At 44.2% G+C, this 24,769-nt stretch overlaps 1 protein-coding gene across 1 annotated transcript in view; it reads right to left on the bottom strand.

The window, feature by feature from the left end:
• Positions 1–2,608: 2,608 nt before the first annotated feature.
• LOC147446399 (uncharacterized) overlaps positions 2,609–24,769 on the bottom strand; it is a 44,108-nt gene continuing 21,947 nt past the window's right edge. Inside the window, exons 4-7 of the mRNA XM_086525635.1 lie at positions 24,181–24,288; positions 23,777–24,055; positions 3,667–3,810; positions 2,609–2,970 (exon numbers count right to left, since the gene is read on the bottom strand). Of these exons, the coding sequence (XP_086381761.1) occupies positions 2,785–2,970; positions 3,667–3,810; positions 23,777–24,055; positions 24,181–24,288 (717 nt within the window). The 3' untranslated portion in view covers positions 2,609–2,784. The remainder of the gene's footprint in view (positions 2,971–3,666; positions 3,811–23,776; positions 24,056–24,180; positions 24,289–24,769) is intronic.

The raw sequence follows: 24,769 nt of genomic DNA, 5'->3' as shown, positions 1-24,769 counted from the left end.
TAACACGAGTATTTCTTAAGAAATAATTATTTCTTGTTAAGGGAGTGTATTTTTTAGATGTTAGCCTAGGCAAGCTCATTGATGACCACACATACAAAAATGAAACATCATCAACCTTGCACAACTCAGTCTCACTCTTTCAATCCCTTTGCAATTGATAAACATGCTTCTTATATATCTAATGAAAAATGCTATGTTCATGGTTATCCCATTGAAAAGGTGGTCAAAAATAGTGTCTTTGACATTGCCTTTTAAACACTTTGGGACACCAAATTTTATGTGAAAAATATAGATCTACATAATGGATTGCATACCAATAAAAATCTCTTGACAAAAGAATTCAAAGCTATAAAGCTAAATTTTCCTAGTAATAAGCTAGTTCATTTAACAAGGGCACAAAGCCCTCTCTATGACAAGTCTAGCGTGTTTTATGATATTGACAAATCATCTTGTAAGGCTACACTTGGGCACATGGACATCCTCTAAACATAGCCCAAGTGGCCAATAAGAGGCATAGTCTTTGCTTAATAATTGAGGTTGAAACCCTTGAGGCCACGATCACTTCTTCGCCATTCCTTAGGCTTATGCAAGAAAACATCTAGAAAAGGTGATCGTTATTTCTATGATAGTACAAAATGTCCACTTAGGAAATGAATGAAACTTATATCCCTTTAAATATGTCCATGTTCCTTATAGGTAACCAACCAAATCACTATTGCATCTATACACTTTGTAGCTGCGTTTTCACTTTGCACTTTCTTCCCCCATTAGCACAAGGTGCAACTTAGCTCTTATGCGGAGCATACCATGAACCATAAGGTAGCTTCCTGTTTATGCATCGTGACACTATGAATAGGAACTTCTAGCTATGAGATATTGGTCATACCTTCCTCTTTATACATCTAGCTATGCAATATTGTTTTAGCTCTTGTGCAAAATAGCACAAGACAACGGATGGGATCAACTTTGAGACCATGTTTCATTTATACCGCTGCCTAAAATTCGTGCATGGTCCCTAGTGCAGCTTCCTTTCAATTGTTTTTTAAGCAATTCGAGAGGAAGATGCTCACTATCAAAAGCTCCCTATATAGTGGAAGAAGCGCCTCAGCTTCCAAGTTTCAACTATCATGTGTACTTTTGACTTGCTAATGCACCTTTTCAAACAAAAGGAAGCTATATTCATTACAAGCATACATTATAGCCCTTTGCATTTGGTAGCAAGCAGTAAATATAGGCAAGTAAGAAAGCAATAGCCCTCCAACACTTATAAAACTTATTGATATTTACCAAAATAACCGTGTATTTTGTGGAAATTCCCATATATGCTCTCAAATTTTAAAACTTCCCAAAATCCCTCAACAATTTTGGATGGAAGGAAGCTATATTCATTACAAACATACATTATAGCCCTTCGCATTTGGTAGCAAGGAGTAAACATAGGCAAGTTAGAAAGCAATAGCCCTCCAACAGCTATAAAACTTAGTGAAATTTACCAAAATAACCCTATATTTTGAGAGAATTCCCATATTTCCCCTCAAATTTTAAAACTTCCCAAAATCTTGCTTAACAATTTTGGATGGATTGCTCCGGTTCACATAGCTTATGCTTTTGAAAATTAAGGTCTTTCGTTAGCACCTTGTTAATTTTCCCTAAAGCTTACTAGGGATGGTGCTAATACAACTCCAAATGTTTCAAGAGAGCTTTTACAAATCAGCTCTACAATGTACAACACCGCTGGGCATATGTAGATAAAGATCAATATATTGAGATGATGGTTTCATCGAGAATACATAAAGCTTAGAATAGTGCGATATTTGCAAATAGAAAGCCAAGTCATACAGATTCTATGAGCTTAACGTAAGAAGAATCCTGATTGGTTACTCATGGCTTAGTCTTTCAAATATGAAGAAAAATCCTTGCATTAGTAGGTCCAATACTAATTGAAGCAAATGTTTCCATCCATATAAATAAAAACTCTCTGGAACTCGTACTTAGGCTATGGTTACACAAAGCACATAACTATGCCCTTGCATCATTTGTTTGTTTGTATATGTAGTGCAAGTCTTTTTGTTAAGTACGTTGGATCTTAGGATGGTTGATCTAACAGATATCGCCCACATGACCACATTCTTGGCAAGATTTGGGAGTCATGATCCCCAGATATTCCCATAATCACACAACTTCTTGAACCACAAAACATTGCCCTCACATTGTAATGGCTATTGAAGGCAAAGACAAGAACCAAAAAACACAGGTTTGTGTGACAAAACCATGGACAAGTCTGTATGTCCTCTGGGTATTATGACATCCAACCCACGTGTATGTTGGAATGAGCTGAGAGAGAGAGAGAGAGAGAGAGAGAGAGAGAGAGAGAGAGAGAGAGATGCTTGCAAAATAGAAGTTGCGGTGGTTTTCTTAATAATACAAGTACGACAAGGCCCCTCTTCAAAGAAAGCAATCACTATTGCCTATGCCGAGCTCCCCACCAGAAAAAGAAGAGCAATCAACTGAATGTCACAACAGATGAGTAAGGCGTTGGCACTGAAGGTGGCAAATGGAAGCCTGGATTTCCATCATAAGACACCGCAAAGCTTGCATTAGCATGATGTCAATAACGCACTTTTATTATAGCGAACAATTGCAAACAATGGGTCCACAGCAGCAAACACCATCTGAATGAACAAAACCCATGAGCCTTGATTGATATGCTGTTCCATGTAAAATGCCGAGTCGTGCACATTCACGAGCACTCTACAGAATGCCTACATTAATCCACCACATCTATTAATATACAGGCTCGTATGGATGTGTAAGCCATGGGTGCTTTAATGCCTCTGATGCACTGGGTCGATTTTCAGGGTTAACCTGGAGAAGGTATCCTACGAAGTCCACAAATCCTAGGTCACCCAACGGAAGGCGATGCCTTAGAGAAGATTTTTTTGGCATCAGATATTCCAGCTTATTGGTTTCCTGAAAAACAACGGAATATTCAGACAGATATTCCAACCACGTGGTGCCCAGAGAAAGGGGAGAGTACAAAACTTCGACTTTGACCAATGATATATCTATTAACAGAAAACTGTTCTGCAATACAGCATTCACAGATGCCAGTGTGCAAAAATGCCTTCAAGCACACGTGTGCACGTGCATGCATACATGTTTGCACACGATTGCTGTTGTGTCTAGTCAATATTAGAGATCGGTAACAGTACTCTGCCTCAAATTTTTCAACTGAGTTATTAACACTATACGTGTATTTGTTTTCGTTATCAGCGAAGTTCCAGACACACACGAGCAGATGTATGTGGCCTTTTCTTCTATGTAGTCTAAGAGCCTGGTCCCCCTATGTGTAAGGGATAGTCAGATTAAGTACATGCAACTAGACTATGGTCATCTACCTTTTCAGGAGTGTTTAGGGGCCAACATCCTGAATAGTACTAAATATCACCTTTACTTGTATTAAGAGCTTTTCAAGTGGACTATCCAATGAAAATTTAGTCTTCATTTGTACTTCAACAAGAAAGTGTATGCTCAGAAAGTGGTGGAGCGACTATGGCAACAAAACTAGCAAAAGCAAAAAACAGAATCAAAACCAAAAATTCTAGCTGACAAATTTGCAAAACATCCTTAAAACCTGAAAGTGATGCACAATACACATTTCCTTACTTGGTTTCTGTCGTAAAGCATCAAGTTTTTTGTGAAATATTTGGGTGCTTCTTTGCCTTTTAAGATCATGTCTGGCATAATCGGCTCAATGATGCCTATAACTCGGGCAAGCAATGTTGCCAACGAATCATTCTGAAACAGAACCTGCAAATCACAGTAACAATGAGTTTGAGCACTTGCGTTTGAAACATTTGTACAGAATAATCGTCATAGCAAAACAATTTTAACCATGATCATTTCTCTTTAAGCTTGGTATTGTATACAGATCTGTTCAACACTGCTGAGTGTTGTTAATGAGATTCACCTACTTACCCTGGACAATGTTAGAATTAGTTATGTTGTCATTTTCACCTCTGGTTCGTTTCATCATTCATGTCCACATATTTGTCTCATAGGCCATTCATGAAAAACGCACAGCATGACGGTGCGAGACATATGGGACCACACTCCGGATGGCGGCATGGAATTGTAATGGATCATATAGGCTGGATGTGGGTGCCTTTGAGGATAGCTTCAGAGATAGAGACATTGTCTTTTACTCAGAGACACATCAAAAATCTGGACAGTTGATGCCAAGTGTGACTGGTTATTTATGGGAGACAGCTTGTCGGCCAGACGCTAGATCCCAGCATGGGAGTCGAGGTTCAGGAGGGGTAGCAGTCTTATTCAAGGAGGAGTTGCAGCCGCTATTACAGATTGTCCGGAGAGATGACCAGGCAAGATACATGTGGGTGAGACTGAGAGCTGAGACAGGCAGATTCTTATACATTGCTATATGTTACTTTCCCCCTAGCACATCAGTCTATACCTCACCTAGAGGGCAATCCCCTTTCTCTATACTTGATGATGACATATGGGAGTTCTCTAGAGATGGAGATATCATTCTCTTGGGAGACTTTAATGCCAGGACGGCCAACTCCCAAACGGTATTTTATGATACCTCGGAGGAGATGCTTAGAGAGATGGATATATCGGAGATGGGGCTTGACAGACACTCACAGGATAGAGAGCACACAGAGTATGGGAGATATCTCATAGAGATGGCGACTACGCATGGTCTGGCCATACTTAATGGTCTAGAGATTTTTCCTTCATCTGGGGGATTCACATGCTTTCCACACAGACATGGGGCCAGTACAGTAGACTATGTCATGACTTCACCGAGCTTCATCTCTAATATTCAGGATTTCAGTGTGGGCCCTAGGCCTGTTGGAGTAGCAGTGGACCATGCTCTCCTGAATTTTTCACTCTCTTTCCAGTATAGTGTCTCTCAGACACCACGGAGGATTGCACACACACGGTATACTTTTACACCAGAGACGGATTCAGTTTATGTGGAAGAGATTTACAGACGGATGTGGGCAGCCGAGCCTGTATATACAGTGGAGGAGATCACTTTATTGACGGAGATCTTGCATGGAGCAGCAGCAAAGGCATACCCACACACTCAACCAGATCAGAGAAGACGTTCTGGGAACATGCCTCAGAATAGTTGGTATGATGAGGAATGCAGAGAGATGAGAGTTCAGATTCAGAGCGAGCTTATACTTGGAGTTCTTACATATAGACAGTCTCGGATTGCTCTTCGGCGTTTAGTGCGACGGAAGAAGCGGGCCTTTTTAGCCTAGATGGAACGTGATTTGTATCAGCTCTTTTTGAATCGAGATTCAGGTGAGGCCTGGCATCTCTTCCGTGAGCACTCACCTCCTCTAGTGATTACCTCTCCCGAGACTTGGGGTCAGTATGCAGCATCTTATATACAGTACCCGGGCAACCACCATTACCAGACCCTCTAGAGCCATGTCCAGCCACTAGTACCTTCTTTACCACTGAGATGGTGAAAAACGCCATTGACAGGATGAGGACTAGGAGAGCATATGATCATGATGGTTTGGTGGCAGAGCACTTGATACATGCTAGAGATTTACTGTCAGAGGTTCTTGCACGGTTGTTTAACCGTGTCATGTGTGAGGGACTACCCGAGTCCAGAAGATTATCTACTATTGTACCTCTCTTCAAGGCAAGGGACCCCACAGTGCCAGGGAACTACCGTACTATTATGATAGGGCACACATTGGCACGGTTGTATGCATCCATTCTTGAACAACAACTGAGTAAATGGGCAGAAAATGAGGGCATACGAGCAGCAGGACACGCTGGATTCAGGAGGGGTTTCTCCACTTTGGACCATATTCTTACACTCAGAGCCATTATTGAGGAGGGTCGGGCTCATGGGAGACGGATGTATTGCTGCTTTGTGGACTTCCGCAAAGCATTTGACACAGTGCCGAGGGCCAGATTGATGCACAGGCTACTGAAGTTGGGAGTACCCACAGAGATCATATGGGGGATCATGGCTTTATACGGCTCAGTGATTGGCCAGGTACGCACTCCTCAGGGGATTTCTGACATTGTTCATTCCACTATTGGAGTGAAACAGGGGTGTCCTTTGTCCCCTACACTTTTTGGTATGTATGTAGATGAGGTCTCTGACTACATTGACAGAGAGGGTGACAGAGGCGCTCAGCTATCAGGGACATGGATCCCTTTATTATTATATGCTGATGATATTGTGTTGATTTCAGAGTCGCCAGAGGGCATGCAGAGACATTTGGATGCATTGCACAACTTTGCAAAGGATAGTGGACTGTCTGTGAACCTTGGTAAAACCAAGGTTATGGTGTTTAACACCACACCACAATGGGTCAAGAGATCGGCACCTGCATTCGTATATGGTCAAGACACGGTGGAGTACACAGATGAATATACATATCTGGGGGTGGTATTCATAGGACCGAGGTTTACTCTGAGGAGAGCAGAAGAGACTAGACTGTCCAGAGCCTACGCGGCATTGGGAGGGCTAGAGAGGATGTGTTCGCAGGTTCAGTTTCAAGAACCACGAACAAAGTTATGGCTCTTTGATACTTTGGTTGCTTCAGCTATGCTTTATGGGGTCCAAGTGTGGGGACCATCTGTGAATCATGACAGTTGGAGGAACATGGAGAGACCCTTGGTATTTATGATATCCCGGATGATTAGAGCCAAGGCCTCCGTACCACATGCGATTATTCGAGCGGAGGTAGCCGCCCCTCCTATAGAGATTGAGGCTCTTACCAGATCAGTGTCCTTTATGCACAGTCTATGGGATACACACAGAGGCAGATATACCAGATTGTCTCTTGAGTCCTCTAGACAGTTAGCGATGCAGGGAGATGCATCATGTTGGTATGCGCAGATGACCTCATGGTTTTAGAGGCATGGTCTCAGCATGGATAGATTGCCTCCCTTTCAGTATTCCTTGGATGCACCCTCCCTACCAGTCACACGGACGGAGATCACTAGACTCATTCGGCAGGATCTTATATAGTTGGACACCAGAAGGACATGGGTAGAGCCGATGCAAGAGTTGGGCACCAAGATGGATTTCTACAAAGAGCACCTTCTCCAACTTTCGGAAGATGGGTTTGTGACTCGTCCAAGCTACATGGACACTTATTTGTCTCATGGTCTACGATGTGCTATTGGTCAGATTCGCACATCCTCACACTAGATGGAGACTGAGACGGGTAGATTCAGAGGGATACCGCCGGAGTCTAGGATATGTCAACTATGAGGTAGAGAGCCAGAGACAGAGCTACACTACATATGCCACTGCACTGTGTATTATGAGATACGAGGGCACTTCCATTGCTAATTCAGGGAGGGTTTTGGACCCCTAGATAGAGTCATGAGGTATCAGGATCAGAGATGCCTTGGCCTATATCTACTTGAGCTACACCGACATAGAGATAGTTTGTTGAGGAGACATGGAGTACGACAGTCGCAGAGACAGATCACAGACTTCTTTGGATCGAGGGAGCCAAGAGACCAACCACCAGCACAAGGTTGTACTCGCATTCATACGAGAGGCACCCTCATTGACAGGGCGACTGAGCTCGGGAGATCGAGACGACCACGACCGAGACACAGGAGCACACTACATCGACGGAGACTCCAACAGAGGATCAGAGGCATTCTAGCACGACACCCAGATTGTCATTGAGGGCCTATTCTACATTTTCAGATTTCACATTTCACACTTCATTTTCAGTTTTCATTTTTACTTTCAGTACTTTTTGTACTTGTACTTCAGACATTGTATTAGATTCACCACTTTGTATCTGATGGTCTCATAGGTCATTTTGGCCTTTTGAAGATGTTAATATATCATTTCATTTTTCATTTCTCTCTCTCTCTCTCTCTCTCTCTCTCTCTCTCTCTCTCTCTCTCTCTCTTTTTTGGAAAAGTCAGGGCTATATATTACTGAGTACAATATAATCCCCAACGGATGCCAAAATAGCCTATCACGTGGGGTGTACAAGCTGAATGTAAGGGTGAGAGCCACTATAGTGACAACTCGACTAGAACAATCTCATGGTGGTCTGTGTGATGAGTGGAGGAGAAACCACCGAGGGGGGGCATAATGCCATGTAATCTGGCCACTTGTAAGTGTGAAGAAGAGTGGAGATCGGGCCCAACACCGAAGGAAGGCAAATCGACGAGCCTCGGCTGCTCTAGATGTACCCGAGGAAGAATCCCACTGCCAAATCAGGGTGTGAATGATGTCCAGCCAAATGGCAATGAGGGTATCCGGAAGGAGCTGTGGAGCCGCACTGAGAATGTGAAGACAACGAGCTTTCCAAACATTCCATAGTGTAATGCTAGTGATGACTGAAAAGATTTCATCACGTGTCTGAGGATCCCCTGCCAAGCAATCTGTGGTAACATAGCCAAAGTCCCTCGCCGATAACCAATCGAGGTAAGCATAAGAGCTGGATCTGTGTCTAAGCCCTCGTAGAAAAGATGCGGTCCGGGCATCAGCATCAACCATGAGACAGATCCCCAAGTGAGAAATCCATGCTCTCTCTCCCTCTCTCTCTCTCTCTCTCTCTCTCTCTCTCTCTCTCTCTCTCTCTCTTCTTTACCACAGAGATAGTAAAGACAGCCATTGACAGGATAAGGACCAGGAGGGCATATGATCATGATGGTCTAGTAACAGAGCACTTTATACATGCTAGAGATATGCTGGCAAAGGTTCTTGCAGTTCCATTCAATCGTGTCATGTGTGAGGGTCTACTTGAGACTTGGAGACTATCTACTGTTGTGCCTATCTCAGCACTCTCTACCCCCTAGGAAGGAGGGCAATGTCCAAGGAACTGCCGTGTAACCCTCGCCCATGACACAGTAGTTGGACGTGGACCAGGAAGGGATAAAGGCAACTGAGGTGGTAAAAGCAACTAGTCCAGGACATGCTCCATGTCCGTATGTGATATCTGCTCCACAAGCACTCTGGTAGGCAGTGAAACAGGTTGGGAGGACGGCGCTAGAAGGGGTATCCCTACGGAAGGTCCAACAGCTAATTGTGGAGCCTGTCTCAGAAGGAGCAATGTTCGAAGTGACAGAGACCTGAGAAGGAGCTGGAGAAGGGGGTGGCGTAGAATCCTATGGAGATGGATTTGCCCTAGCGGAGGCATCACGTTGCCGAAAGGAGTGATGTTTCGAAACTTGCTGCTTGAATAGAGAGAGAGAGAGAGAGAGAGAGAGAGAGAGAGAGAGAGAGAGAGAGAGAGAGAGAGAGAGAGAGAGGAGAAAAGTCGACACGGAACGAGAGAGTTCCATCCCCAGATGAACTGGCCCCAAAAACTGGCGCCCCTTCCGGAATTTCTTTATTATTGCTTCACAAAAGTACAACTGCTCTCACAAGACAAGCACACATACAAAAAGTACAAGGGATGCCAAAAGCACTTCACCCAAAAGCATAGGTTCTCAAAAGCTAGAGCTAGAAATTGCTACAATTTGCGAGCGTAAATTGTGAAAATTCGTAGAGCAGTCACGTGGCATGTCAGCACAAAACGTGGAAATCTGCCCCAACTTTTACGCTCGAGTATTTTTAAGATTTAGGCTCCTCGGTCGGTGCTCTTCATGTCGATCAAGTTGATGGGTTAGGTTTTAACAATCCTAACCCCTTTTTAGGCCCCTCGGCCACAACAACTTCTGCAGATTTTTACTCTAACCCCTTGTCCTCTCGGCCTTCTCCTCTCAGGTTGGGCATGCCACATCATCAACTAGTGACATACCCCCACCCTCGATTATGCCTACATAACAGCCAAAGGGCTCAAACTTTCTTCAGTAGACACCGATTCTATGTACTCGGGCACTTTTCACAAAGACAAGCACTTTTCACAAAGACATCAGAGACTAATCAATCACATTTCTGTCGAGGGTCTCAGATACAAATCATGATCATTATAACCTATTTAGCATTCTCATCGAGACTGAGCTCATCTTTTCACGGATGTCTTAATCAACTAAATCTTATTACTGTCACATTCACATCCTTTCTTTTCGCATTTCAAGCAAACCATGCCCATGAACATCCTCACAAGACAGTACATTCACAGAGCATGCAGTTCATAGAATCCCCCAAGTTTGCCTGTTGAGCGGGAAGCTCCTGCTGCCTCTTCTGCCATTTAGTGCTAACTTGGGTTTGCTTATATAGAAACTTAGCAAAATTGCCCTACCTACTTTTGTTGGAAAGTCACTTAAAATTAATAAGTGAAAATACCAAAAATAGGGAAAATAGGCTAAATGCACTGGAAAAATCCCCTAACTGAACCTGATGGATTCTGAAGGGAATACTGATGATCATGCTTTGTGCAACCAGAGGATATGCATCTATGCTAAGTGACTGGGCATGCACGGTCTACGAATAGACTCACAAAAGTGTCAGATCACTGCTAAATCTAGACTGACTGGACTGACTGAACCCTGATCATGCTGTAGCTTGTCCACGGACACATAGGGTTGGATGTGTCACGTGACATCCCCTCCTTTTCAAAGTGAGGTACTGGTACCGAACTGTATGGCGTCGAGGGAGATCGCCAATAGCATCCGGAATCCTGGAAGGGACTCTTCGTCGGCCCACTCTGATGTGTGGGTCGAACGATACTTGAACTTCATAAAGATCTGCAACGCTTGCTTCTTTGGGCCGCGCCGAAAGCGACAAAGTCTTCTGAGTTTCCTTTCCTGCTTCAACTTCGTCTAGAGTCGTGCTTCTTTCTTCTTCAAGAATCTCCATGGCTGAAAATTCATGAAACCATTTCCAACACAAAACCATGAACATACCTATTCCATGTAAAGTGAAGGGAAAAAATCTTGTCTTCGCTAAAGACTGTGTATACAATGTAGATGAACATCGAGACGGAGTGACAACCCGTTCATCAAACACATGCAAACAATGAGATCGAATCTTTTCTGTTTGATCGAAATCGATCAACTGTGGCAAATCACAATGGAAATGCCCATGCTTGGTGCTCATACTATCATGTGCTCGTTCAGAAACTGTGTCATGCCAAAGAAGAGACATGGAATGTGACTTCCTTACATACATACTTTTCAGCTTTTCATGAAAAATCTGCATACATTCATGCTCATCCATGAAAGAGACGTGCTCAACATACAATATGTCATGCCTAGGAAAAGGGATCACATAACGATGTTGACTAAAATACACGAAACGATCACGAATGAAACATTCGAACAATGCTTGCGTATCAATCATGCGAACACATAGTACTTCCTGTGAGGGTTCTTTGGACCAAGGCTCGAGAGCCAAGATCGTTTCTTCTTGAATGATCGAATCGTCTTGTGGGGGTTCTTTGGACCTCGACTCAAAAGCCAAGATCGGTTCTTCGTGATTGATCGAATTTACTACGAGGTTAGCTTCGCTAGAAAAATCATCCACTAATACATCATCCTTGTGAACAATCACATCATCTTCATACAACTCATCATGCTTGTGAGAAATCACCTCTTGATCATGCAAATCATCATGCTTGTCATTCAAATCATCATGCTTATCATCATGCAAACATTGTGCTTATCATCATGCAAATCATTGTCGATCAAATCATCATCATGCTTCACACAATCATGCAAATCCTGTGTGTGTCATGCTTTGGAGAAGAAGAGACTGAGATAGTCTCCTTTCCCCAAATCTCTTGCATTTGTGTCTGCACTTGAGAATAGAGTCACCAAAACTCTTCGTTGTGGTGGTCGCTCTTTTCTTTGAGGGCTTTGTTCTTACGATCAAATTCTGCTTGTCTTGCTTTGTTCTCTCGATCAAATTCTGCTTCTCTTGCTTTGGCTTCCAAGCATGCTTGCTCGCTCTCACGCGCTATGGCTGCCATTCTTTCTTGGTACTGGCGCTCTATGGCTGCCATGTCTTCTTCGTAGGCTTTTCTTTCTGCTTCTCTTTCTTGGTCCAACTCCTCCATAGAAGTTAGTGCAATCCTTGTCGTAGATGGAAAAGGGGGAGGGTCGGAAAAACCTCTTGGTGGGGAACATTCTTCTTCGCCTCTCTCATGCTCATCACCTCCAAGCGAAGTATCCATTCCGCTTCGAGTGATGACCATTCTGAAGTCCTGGGTTCTTGTGGGTTCTTAAGTTCACGAGGAACTTGGGTTCTTGAGTGTCTTGGTGCTTGGGTTCTTGGGTTCTTAAGGATCTTGACGTTCTTGAGGTTTTCTTTCGCTTGCAAGTCACGTTAAAGAAGGATCTTCTCTTCACCCGAGTTCTACTCTTTTCCGCGGGCGCACCCCTTGGCGGCCTTGCGCTCACACCAAGGTTGCTTTTTCCCACCTCACTTTGATTGGCCGGCCGCTAAGTGCACGGTCCGCTCTCAATGAGTGAAAAGAAACAGAAGGGGAGGTTAAACAAGCCCTTCTTTCTTGGGATTCCTGTCACTCTTCAACAAAACACGATTAGGAATCGACAAAGCGAAGAGAAATTGCGTTCGTGCGACCTCAACAAGCAAAAACAATTCTGTGGTTCTTGTGGTTCTTTCCTTGAGTGATACAGAACACTGTCAAAGCTCTGATACCAATGTTAGGTGCACCGGAATGAATGTTGTATTTTCTCAAGATTGGTGATCTTTATTGCTCAAGGTTCCTTTTAGTCTTAGGGAAAGAGAGAGCTTTCCGTCTTATGGAGAGTGCTCTGATCACGAACAAAGTGAATGGATTGTGCGTGCAAGTGAATGAGACTAAGAGAAGGAGAGAGAAGAGATACGACACCCGAGAGGTTGTAAAACCCTCCTCCGAAGGCCCCACTCTCGTCGGCGAGAGTGGTCTACTTTGATTGCACAAAGGTGTACAATGCGTATGCAATGGACTGATGCAATGGGACTATGCCGATGACGACGACGACTTGATGGCTGAAATCTGAGATCTTCTAATCGCTGAATTCTGGGACTGTTTTGGTGGCTGAAAATGGCTGTTTTGGCTGCGTTTTTATGGCTGAAAATGGGGGGAACATCTGCAACCGTGTAGGGGCTGATTTGCTACTGTGTCATAGGCTGAAAACTGCGAGAATCCAAGTGCGGAATACTGTGTTTTTGCTACTGCTAGGCTGGCGTTTTTGACAAGGCTGAAAAAACGCTGAATCTGCAAGTGATGCTCGCGTTTTTGTCAAGGCTGAAAAACGCTGGCTAGGATGTATCTGCTTAGGTTCGAAAACGCCAAGCAAGAGGACTTGTAGCGATGGCTTGCTGGGAGGAAATGCCAAAGGGAAGGAATGGATGGCGAGGGTCTACTACTGAGGGGGGGTACTGCTGAGAAGTTGCCTGTTGGGCGGGAAGCTCCTACTGCCTCTTCTGCCATTTAGAGCTAACTTGGGTTTGCTTATATAGAAACTTAGCAAAATTGCCCTACCTACTTTTGTTGGAAAGTCACTTAAAAATAATAAGTGAAAATACCAAAAATAGGGAAAATAGGCTAAATGCACTGGAAAAATCCCCTAACTGAATCTGATGGATTCTGAAGAGATACTGATGATCATGCTGTGTGCAACCAGAGGATATGCATCTATGCTAAGTGACTGGGCATGCACAGTCTACGAATAGACTCACAAAAGTGTCAGATCACTGCTAAATCTAGACTGACTGGACTGATTGAACCCTGATCATGTTGTAGCTTGTCCACGGACACATAGGGTTGGATGTGTCACGTGACACCTAGCGTTTTTGGAGCAGAAGCCTAAAGCTAGCGTTTTGGGATCAGATCAGCTCTAGCGCGTTGGTGCACAGCAGATCAGCCCCGAAGCCATTGCTACACAACAGATCAGCCTAGCGTTTTTTCCTTTGCAGAACCACAACGACAGAAAGACCAATTTCAGCCCCTAGCATTTTTTATTTGCAGCACAACCCTAGCGTTTGCAGATTCTCCGCAACGGAAAGTCAAGGACCATCAGCGTTTTCAGTTTTCAACAGTTAGTACCCGCACATCAAGTCCCAAACCTCGCAGATCTCACCTTCCCACAACAGTTCCTCGTCGCACGGTCAGTTTCCGCAAGGTTTACAGTTTCAGCCCGGAAAATGCAGATTTCAGCATCTGCGTTTTCAGCGCGTCGTCGTCGCATCGTCGTCATCGACATCGTCACCGACATAGAGTCAGAATTCAGCAGATAGAACATTTACAGATTTCAGCCCATAGCGTTTTTGGACAGCAGTAGGAAGATTGCAGATTTCAGCCCTTAGGTCGACTTCGTCATCACCGTCGTCATTGTCGACATAGCCTAGACTTGCATCAGTCTCATGCATACCATTTGTACCAGATTGTGCAATCATAAGTAGACCACTCTCGCTGACGAGAGTGGGGCCTTCGGAGGAGGGTTTTACAACTTCTTTGGTGTCGTATTCTCTTCTCTCTCTATCTCTCAGTCTCATACACTTGCACGCACGGTGTCCATTCACTTTGTTTGTGATCATAGCACTCTCTCATTAAGAACGGAAGGCTCTCCCTTCCATAAGAACAAAAGGAACCTTGAGCACAGTTCGGAGCACTCATCTTGAGCAAAGCGCAAACATTCATTCCGCTGCACCTAACATTGGTATCAGAGCTTTTGCAATGTTTTGTATCACTCAAGGAAAGAACGACATAATTTTTTTTGCTTGTTGAAGTCGCACGAACCCAAGTTCGCTTGGGCATGTCGATTCCTAATCTTGTTTTTGAAGAGTGACAGGAAACCCAAGAAAGAAGGTCATGTCCAGCCTCCCCTTGTGCCTCTTTTCACTCATTGAGAGTGGACCGTGCACTTAGCGGCCAGCCAATCGACGTGAGGTGGGAAAAAGCAACCTTGGTGTGAGCGCAAGGCCGCCAAGGGGTGCGCCCACGGAAAGGAGTAGAACTCGGGTGAAGAGAAGATCCTTCTCAAACACAGATTGCAAGCGAAAGAAGAACCTCAAGAACTCAAGAACCCCAAGAACCAAGACCCTCAAGAACCCAAGTTCCTCGTGGACTTAAGAACCCAAGACCACAAGAACCCACGACTTCATAATGGTCATCACTCGAAGCGGAATGGATACTTCGCTTGGAGGTGATGAGCATGAGAGAGGCGAAGAAGAATTTTCCCCACCAAGAGGTTTTTCCGACCCTCCACCTTTCTCATCTACGTCAAGGATTGCATTAACTCCTATGGAGGAGTTGGACCAGTTGTTTCTGGAAAGAAAGTTAGAACGCGAAGAAAGAGAAGCAGAAAGAAAGGCCTACGAAGAAGAAATGGCAGCCATAGATCGTGACTACGAAGAAGAAATGACAACCATAGAGCGTCAGTACGACTTGGACGAAAAAGAAAGTCAAGCAAGATTTGATCGCGAGAACAAAGCAAGAATGCAAGAGATGTTGCGACTCTTTTCTCAAGTGCAGGCACAGATGCAACAGAATCGGGAAAAGGAGACTCTCTCAGTCTCTTCTTCTCCAAAGCAAGACACACATGATTTGCATGATGATTTGAATGACACTGATTTGCATAATGATTTGCATGATGAGCATGATGCTTTGCATGACAATGATAAGCATGATGATTTGCATGATCAAGATGTGATTTCTCACAAGCATGATGAGTTGCGTGAAGATGATGTGATTGTTCACAAGGATGATGTGTTAGTTGATACTTTTGCTAGCGAAGCTAACATCGTTACAGATTCGATCAATCACGGAGAATCGATCTTGGCTTTCGAGTCGAGGTCCACAGATCCCCCACAAGAAGATTCGATAGATCCCAAAGAACCGATCTTGGCTCTCGAGCCTAGGTCCAAAGAACCCTCACAGGAAGTATTATGTGTTCACATGATTGATACGTACGCATTGTTCAAGTGTTTCATTCGTGATCGTTTCCTGTATTTTAGTCGGCATCTTTATGTGATCCCTTTTCCTAGGCATGACATATTGTACGTTGAGCACGTTTCACTCATGAATGAGCACGAATATATGCGGATTTTTCATGAAAAGCTGAAAAGTATGTATGTAAGGAAGTCACATTCCATGTCTCTTCCTTGGCATGACACAGTTTCCGAAAGAGCACATGAAAGTATGAGCACCAAGCATGGGCATTTCCGTTGTGAATTGCCACAGTTGATTGATTTAGATCAAAAGAATGATAAGATTCAATCTCATTGTTTGTGTGTGTGTGATGAACGGTTTAGCACTCCGTCTATTGGTTCATCTACATGGCATGCACAGTCTTTTAGGAAGACAAGATTTTTCGAGTCACTTTATATGGAATAGGTATGTTCATGGTTTTGTGTTGGAAGTGGTTTCAGGAATTTTCAGCCATGGAGATTCTTGAAGAAGAAAGAAGCATGACTCTCGACGAAGTTGAAGCATCGAAGGAGCCACAAAAGACTTTGTGTCGCTTTCGGCGCGGCCCAAAGAAGCAAGCTTTGCAGACCTTTATGAAGTTCAAGTACCGCACAACCCACACATCTGAGTGGGCCGGCGAAGAGTCCCTTCCAGGATTCCAGATGCTATTGGCGATCTCCCTCGATGCCATACAGTTTGGTACCAATACCTCACTTTGAAAAGGAGGGGATCTCACGTGACACATCCAGCCCTGTGTGTCCGTGGACAAGCTACAGCATGATTAGGGTTCAGCCAGTCCAGTCAGTCTAGATTTAGAAGTGATCTGGCACTTTTGTGAGTCTATTCGTAGACCGTGCATGTCCAGTCACTTAGCGTAGATGCATATCCTCTAGTTGCACACAGCATGATCATAAGCATTCCCATCAGATTCCATCAGAATCAATTAGGAGAATTTTCCAATGCATTTAGCTTATTTTCCCTATTTTTGACATTTTTCACTTATTAATTTAAGTGACTTTCCAACAAAAGTAGGTAGGGCAATTTTGCTAAGTTTGTATATAAGCAAACCCAAGTTAGCACTAAATGGCAGAAGAGGCAGCATGAGCTCCACGCTCAACAGGCAACTTCTCAACAGAACCCCCCAAGAGACCTAGCGTTTTTGGAGCACAAGCCTAAAGCTAGCGTTTTGGGATCAGATCAGCCCTGGCGTGTTGGTGCACAGCAGATCAGCCCCGGCGCCATTGCTACACAGCAGATCAACCTAGCGTTTTTGCCTTTGCAGAACCACGGCGACAGAAAGACCAATTTCAGCCCCTAGCGTTTTTTATTTGCAGCACAACCCTAGCGTTTGCAGATTCTCCGCGGCGGAAAGTCAAGGACCATCAGCGTTTTCAGTTTTCAGCAGTTAGTACCCGCAGATCAAGTCCCGAACCTCGCAGATCTCACCTTCCCGCAGCAGTTCCTCGTCGCACGGTCAGTTTCCGCAAGGTTTACAGTTTCAGCCCGGAAAATGCAGATTTCAGCATCTACGTTTTCAGCGCGTCGTCGTCCGTCATCATCGACATCGTCACCGACATAGAGTCAGAATTCAGCAGATATAACATTTTTGCAGATTTCAGCCCATAGCATTTTTGGACAGCAGTAGGAAGATTGCAGATTTCAGCCCTTAGGTCGACTTCGTCATCACCGTCGTCATCGTCAACATAGCCTAGACTTGCATCAGTCTCATGCATACCATTTGTACCAGATTGTGCAATCATAAGTAGACCACTCTCGCTGACGAGAGTGGGGCCTTCGGAGGAGGGTTTTACAACGTCTCTGGTGTCGTATTCTCTTCTCTCTCTATCTCTCAGTCTCATACACTTGCACGCACGGTGTCCATTCACTTTGTTTGTGATCATAGCACTCTCTCATTAAGAACGGAAGGCTCTCCCTTCCATAAGAACAAAAGGAACCTTGAGCACAATTCGGAGCACTCATCTTGAGCAAAGCGCAAACATTCATTCCGCTGCACCTAACAAATAGAGATGTGTAGAGGGAGAGAGAAAGAGAGAGAAGAGAAGAGCAACAGGGTCCCAACCAACCCTCTCAAGGGGCCCCCGCACCGTTGCGGATGTGGTATTTGCTTTTGATTGCCTGAATGGAATGTATACACAATGCAATACCTTAATGCAGATGGACACCAAGGGTAGATCTGGGGCTGATTTGCGCTCCCAATGTGAGAGGAATGAAGGGTTGAAAGCTGGCTGCAAAAATGCAGATCTGCGACGAAAAACGCAGCAGACTCGCGTAAAGCAAGGCTGAAAACGCAAATCTCGATGACGGCGATGATGGACAGCAATGGAGCACTCAACTCCGGTGAGGGAATGGCCGAGGGGAAGGCTCAATGGGCTGTTGAAGTACCGGACCGCAACTTAAATAGGTAAACGCTAGCAAATCTCATACCACCACATTGGCGATGGGCTGAAAACTGAAAAAGCTGGCCTGATCTGCTGGCTGAATGTAGCGTTGAAGCCAGATCTCCAAAACGCTGGGCTGATTGCTCCAAAAACGCTGGATGGGTTGTTCCTTATGCTAGCGCTTTGCAACTCTGCAAACTTGACTCAAGAATGGGAGCTCTCCTGCTCCCTTTATAAGTGAGGTTTAGGCCTTATAAATTTTATTAGGCCTAGGTAGGGCAAGTGTCCACCAAGTTTTCCAACAAATAAATCAATTTAGTATCTGAACCGGGTGAAACTGTCGCACATCTCACCATCTAGGAATCCGATAGACGCGGGGATTGGCTCATCGGATTCCTTTGACCTAGAACTACATGCACGTCATGCCAGATGCCCACCGTAGTGTAACAACATCTGTTAAACGCTTACACAATCCATTTATGCAAGAGGGTTCCAAAACTGGAAAACCTAATCCAATGGACTTGTCCAAACATGCAAGTCCTACAAACAGGCTCACAAAATTGCTGGTACTCATCCTCCTAGGATTCTAGACATCCCTATCTGGGAAGAAGGGGAAAATTGGCTCTGGAAATCGATGAAGCATGTCCACGTGGCACACAAAGCCATGTGCATGTGACACACATTCTCTTCAATTTTGAACAGTACCTTTAAACTTTCGGATTATTAGTAGTGTCGATTCCGAAAGTTACCGATGAATCGGTAGGTTGAATCTGGTGCAGTGCAGATTGCACAAGAGGGGAGCCACTCCACTCCTTTGTCAAAGATTGCCTAGATTGAATAAGGTCACTAATTTCTCTTTAGATTTTAGGGATTACTTACAGGGTGACACATTTTGCAGAATGACTTTATGAAAATATCTACGTTGAATTGGAAATTGCCTAGATTGAACATGCTCTTTCATGTGTGTATCGTTAGAGTATATGTTGGAAAGATGAAATGACTACAACATTTTGTTTCAATTCTTTCAAGTGAAGTAAAGTGTCCCTTGTGTTTGTGCGGAGTACTAAATCAGAGCTAAATCCATAAACACTTCCGCTGCACCTGACACTCAGAGCTCTCAAAAGCAGTTACATGAAAAGCTTCAACTCAAAAGCTTCACAATCCCAAAAGCTAGCGCTCCAAGCCCTCAGTGCAATTTGCGGAAAAATCCGTACAATAGTCAACACAAAAATGAGGGTTGTCTGTATGGCTTGCCAGATCAACAACCTTTACTCGATTTCTCTCTCTCTCTCTCTCTCTCTCTCTCTCTCTCTCTCTCTCTCTCTCTCTCTCTCTTTAATCTCTAAGTGCCCTTAGGGCCCCATCGGACGGGACCCTATAAGTTCGAACAACTTATAACTTTAGGTCTTGCCAATTGGACATGACACGACATAATTTTGTGACATATCACACGAACTCGACACCCTACAAGTGCTCTCTCTTAACAACAGAGGCCATTCTCTCTCTCCCTCTCCCTTCCTCTCTTTCTCTCTCTTTCTCTACTTCGTAAAGAGTGTGTGTGTGTGTGTGTGTTCGCATATGCAAGAATCAGACGAGAAGAGGCAATGAAGGCTGAAATGTGTGAAATTCAATGGTTAAATGCAGCAAAAAACAGTAAATTAAATGCAAATTTTCCGATTTTCGTCGAAAATCAAATAAGTCTATACTATAAATAATGGGAGGAGGGATTCCGGCTCCCTCCCCCAAACATGTGTCGCACGGAGATCATTTCGGTGAGCGTCGCCTGCAACCCGGCAACATGGGCAAAGAGAGAGAGAGAGAGAGAGAGAGAGAGAGAGAGAGAGGCTTCAACGGCTCGTGATTTCAGAAATGCTCACGAGTTGCTGCAGGCCTGCTGCCACTATCACCACACTCCCTACAAGCTCCATAACGCTTCTGCCCGGTCCCTCTGTGAGCCTCTCTCTTTCACACACACACAAGCGATACCAATTTATGCAATTTCCCACTCCTCATTTGGGCAAACTTGGTGTTTCGACATCAAACTAGCACTAAACGACAGAGTCTGTAGTTGATATGGGCAAAAGAATTCACGATGATATTGTTAGTCAAGGGTTGTTGAAAGATAAGGTCGTTATTGGCACTGCCTTGATCGACATGTATGCCAAATGTGGTGCACTTCATAATTTATTATAAAGCACAAAAAGTGCTTGAGAAACTTCCTATCCGGGATGTTGTATCTTGGAATGCAGTGATTGTACCAACTTGAGTAGGGCCAAGGAGCTCTAGGCGTTTTTCAACAGATGCGAAGCGAGGGTGTCTCTCTAGATGCAACCACATACGCTCTGGGCTGTTTTTAGTGGATGCAAATCAAGGGTGTCTCTCCAGATGCATGTTGTTTCATGGAGTGCATTGATTGCACGATATGTCCAACAGGGTCAAGGTAAACAGGAAGAGAGAGAGCTATTTTCAGCAGATGCAAAGAGAGGTCATATCTCCAAATGCAATCGTGTACACTTGCACCTTGAAGGCATGTGGAATTACACGAGCGTGTCGCCGGATTACACAAGGAGTGCATTGATTACACAAGGAGCTCCGGGCGTTTTTCAACGGATGCAAAGCAAGGGTGCCTCTCGAGATGCAATTACATACCCTCTAGGCTGTTTTCAGCTGATGTGAAGCGAGGGCATCTCTCCAAATACATGTTGTCTCATGGAGTGCATTGCTTGCAAGCTATGTCCAAGAGGGTCAGGGTCAAGAAGAGAGAGAGCTGTTTTCAGCAGATGCAGAGAGAGGGCATCTCTCCAGATGCAACCATGTACACTTACACCTTGAGGCATGTGGCATTACACAAGATGCTGATATGGGCAGAAAAAAATCATGATGATATTGTTAGTCAGGGGTTGTTGAAAGAAAACGTCGTGCTTGGCACTGCCTTGGTCAACCTGTGTCTCAAATGTGGTGCACTTCATAAAGCACAAAAAGTACTTGAGGAGCTTCCTCTCCAGGATGTCATCTCTTGCAATGCACTGATTGTAGGATATGCCCAACTTGGGTAGGGCCGAGGAGCTCTTGTCATTTTTCAGTGGATGCGAAGAGAGGGTGTCTCTCCAAATGCAATCACATACGCTTTGAACTATTTTCAGCTGATGCAAAGCGAGGATATCTCTCCATATGCATGTTGTCTCATGGAGCAGATTGATTGCAGGATATGTCCAATAGGGCCAGGGTCAGGAAGAGAGAGAGGGCTGTTTTCAGCAGATGCAGAGAGAGGGCATCTCTCCAAATGCAATCTGTAAATGTAATCACGCAAAAGAATTCACGATGATATTGTTAGTCAGGGGTTGTTGAAAGAAAACGTCGTGCTTGCCACTTCCTTGGTCAACATGTATGCCAAATGTGGTGCAGTTCATTAAGCACAAAAAGTGCTTGAGGAGCTTCCTGTGTGGGATGTCAGCTCTTGGAATGCATTGATTGCGGGATATGCCCACTTGGGCAACGCCAAGAAGCTATGGGCTGTTTTCGGCGATCAAGGGTCTCTCTCTAGATGCAAACATGTACGCTTGCATCTTGAAGGAAAGGGTCAGGGTCACGAAGCTCTGGACTGTTTCAGCAGATGCAGATAGAGGGGATCTCTCCAAATGCGGTCACATACAACAGACGCTCACAATGGATTGTGGATTGTATGGCCGCTTGAAGTTCTTGAGGAGCTTCCTGTGCGGGATGTCATCTCTTGTAATGCATTGCTTGCGGGGATATGCACAACTTGAGGAGGATCAAGAAGCTCTGGGCTGTTTTCAGCGGATGCGAAGCGAGACTTGGGCACAGCCGAGAAGCTCTGGGCTGTTTCCGGCGGATGCGAAGTGAGGGTGTCTCTCCGATGCAACCACACACGCTTGCATCTTGAAGGAAGAGCCAAATGAAACCATGTACACTTGCAATTGTTAATATGGGCAAAAAAATTCATGATGATGTAGGCCTTATGTGGATTGTGTTGGCATGCCTAAGCACCGCCGGAGGCCTTACTGTTGTACCATTGGTAAGAGCGAGCGAGACCCACCGTAGGCAAGTCGCGCGAGCTAGTAAAGGTGAAATTTGCAAGTTTCTCTGATTTTTGCTAAATTTCAGAAAAATCAGTCAACACATACTCTGCTTTTATGATTTTATGAAAAATCAGTAAAAAATACATAAAGAAAAATTAGTAATTTCAACAATCAGCCATTGAAAATTACATGAAATTGAGGTTATCCGACTTAAACAACCCATAGGCGTGCACATTGTCCTTCTTGTAGCCAAAGCCGGCTCTGATACCATGGAACGAACAACGCGGGAGGATCTCCGGGCTACACGGACTGCCTATGGACACGCATCAAACGAACCACCCAACCATAGCCACCATCAGGTAGCCCCCATGCTGGGGCTAGCATCCAAGGACATAGGCGTGCACCTATAAGACCAAGCGTCCCATACCACTCGGCCTCATCTCCTCGAGGTGACCTCCCGCACTCCTAGCCTCACTCGCTAACCCAAGCACTCTATCAGTGGGGTCGATAGTTACAAATGAGGCCTTGGCCTCCTTTTATAAAAGTGACCGGCTACATTGGCCGGGTTCACACTACGTCCGCCCGGACACTTACACCCATAACTGTTACCTAGAGCATAGCCTGAACTAGCAGGGAACCAGAGACTGGACAGATCCAGGGTTCACAATGCCCAAGCAAGTCACCAAATGCAGAATGAAGTCATGAATAGTAATTGGGAGCGGAGCAAAGGAAAAAAAAGGGTGATAGGGAAGTGAGGCATCCTCTGTTGACGATCAAACTCCTCCACAAAGAAATCCAACGTCCATCTCTCCTCAAGAACCAAGAGACGAGCCCGAGACAATCAGCAAATTTGCTAGAAGAGACTCTGAGCGATGGCAAATTGAGAGCTAATAAGATAAGCCATAGTGAGCCCGACAATGTCTCTCACACCCAAAGCAGACTCGATCCATCCTCGGATGTAGGACCAAGTCAGAGAGTGTTCCACTATGCAGCCAACCAAAGTCCTACTAAGTGTTGCATGGCAGTATCAATGATAACAGTATCCTCCTCCGTATTGTGGTATCTCCAGGTGAGCACCTGGAGCTGCCTAAGTTGTGCCTGAAACCGTAATGGATGGCACCATGAATGCTTTGCCTAACAATCAGCACTTCGATTGTGAGCATGATGTCCATGGTGAGCACCATACACCCATGAATTAAGGACAAAGACCAAGACCACGGAGATCACAGTCCTCTCGATAGGCACGATTTCCATCCATTGTTTGACGCCCTTCATCAACTTGTAGATAACATTCAACCTCAGTCTAGCAGAGCATGCCAAGAAAAGCCTGACACAAATGGTTGCCTTAAAACCAAGCAGTTCAGGAATATAATTTACAATAACTAGGACCAGGAAACATAAAGAGTATGGTAACCAAAAGAAAACACTGCTAGGAGCAAAAAAATATATATATCTAGATGAATCCAAGTAAATCCCGAATTTTGGGAAAACTTACATGTCCAGAGCAAAGTTCAGCAAGGATACAGCCTAATGACCAGATGTCAATTTTCTGATCGTATGGAAGCCCAAGAATAACCTCTGGTGCACGGTACGATCGTGATTGTACATACGAACAAAGGTGGTCCGTTTGAAAACAGCTGCTTCCAAGGTCAATAACCTTTATTTCACACCGACTGTAGCTCTTGATTAGAATATTTTCTGGTTTTAAATCACAGTGGATCAACCCAAGATGATGCAGAAACTCCAATGCCTCCAAACATTGTCGAGCAATCAACTGTACAACCAGGAAGAAGACTTGAATATATTAAAATGACAATTCGTTACTTTGGCTGGGTAGAGATAGGAATAGATCTTTGTTGCTTACTGAACACAAGGTGAACATTTGATAATTAAGCATACCTGCAGCCTGGACATGGTAAAATAAGGTTCTCCACCAGACTCTTTGTTGAACTTGTGAAACTCATATAAATTAGCCCGTAGCAGCTCACAGACAATAAATAAATGCTCCTGCAATGAGATCACTACATAAATAATTAACATAGACAAGTGTAATTAACCTAAGAAACACATGCTCTATTGGACTACACAAGCATAGCAGCATAAAGACGGTCTTCTCTTAAAAACTCAAATACATGATATTTGAGTAACAATTACAGAAATTTGAAAAAGCTCTGGCTTAAAAACTGAAGAATGTTTTACAACTGCAACTCTACAAGCAGAACATTACAAGAAACAAAACATCCATCGTACTGTAAAGTTATTTTCATGTTAAAACATCTTCTTTTGCAACTTCATTAAAAGACCTCTAATAAACAAAATGAGGAGGTCATAACTTAATCACTTCTTTTAAAATGGCAGACAACAACATATGAACAATTAGACTGAAAACAGCTCTAGCTCCATAGACTCTTCTTTTTGCACAATGCAAGTAGAAAAAATCAACATTTCACGAAAGAAGTAATACAATACTTCATGTATCTTCTTTTTT

Source organism: Adiantum capillus-veneris, chromosome 12, assembly GCF_014529385.1.
Source record: "Adiantum capillus-veneris isolate H3 chromosome 12, ASM1452938v2, whole genome shotgun sequence".
In the NCBI taxonomy this organism is placed as follows: domain Eukaryota; kingdom Viridiplantae; phylum Streptophyta; class Polypodiopsida; order Polypodiales; family Pteridaceae; genus Adiantum; species Adiantum capillus-veneris.
The sequence above is the reverse complement of the archived record's forward strand: the minus strand, read 5'-3'. Positions and strand labels throughout refer to the sequence as shown.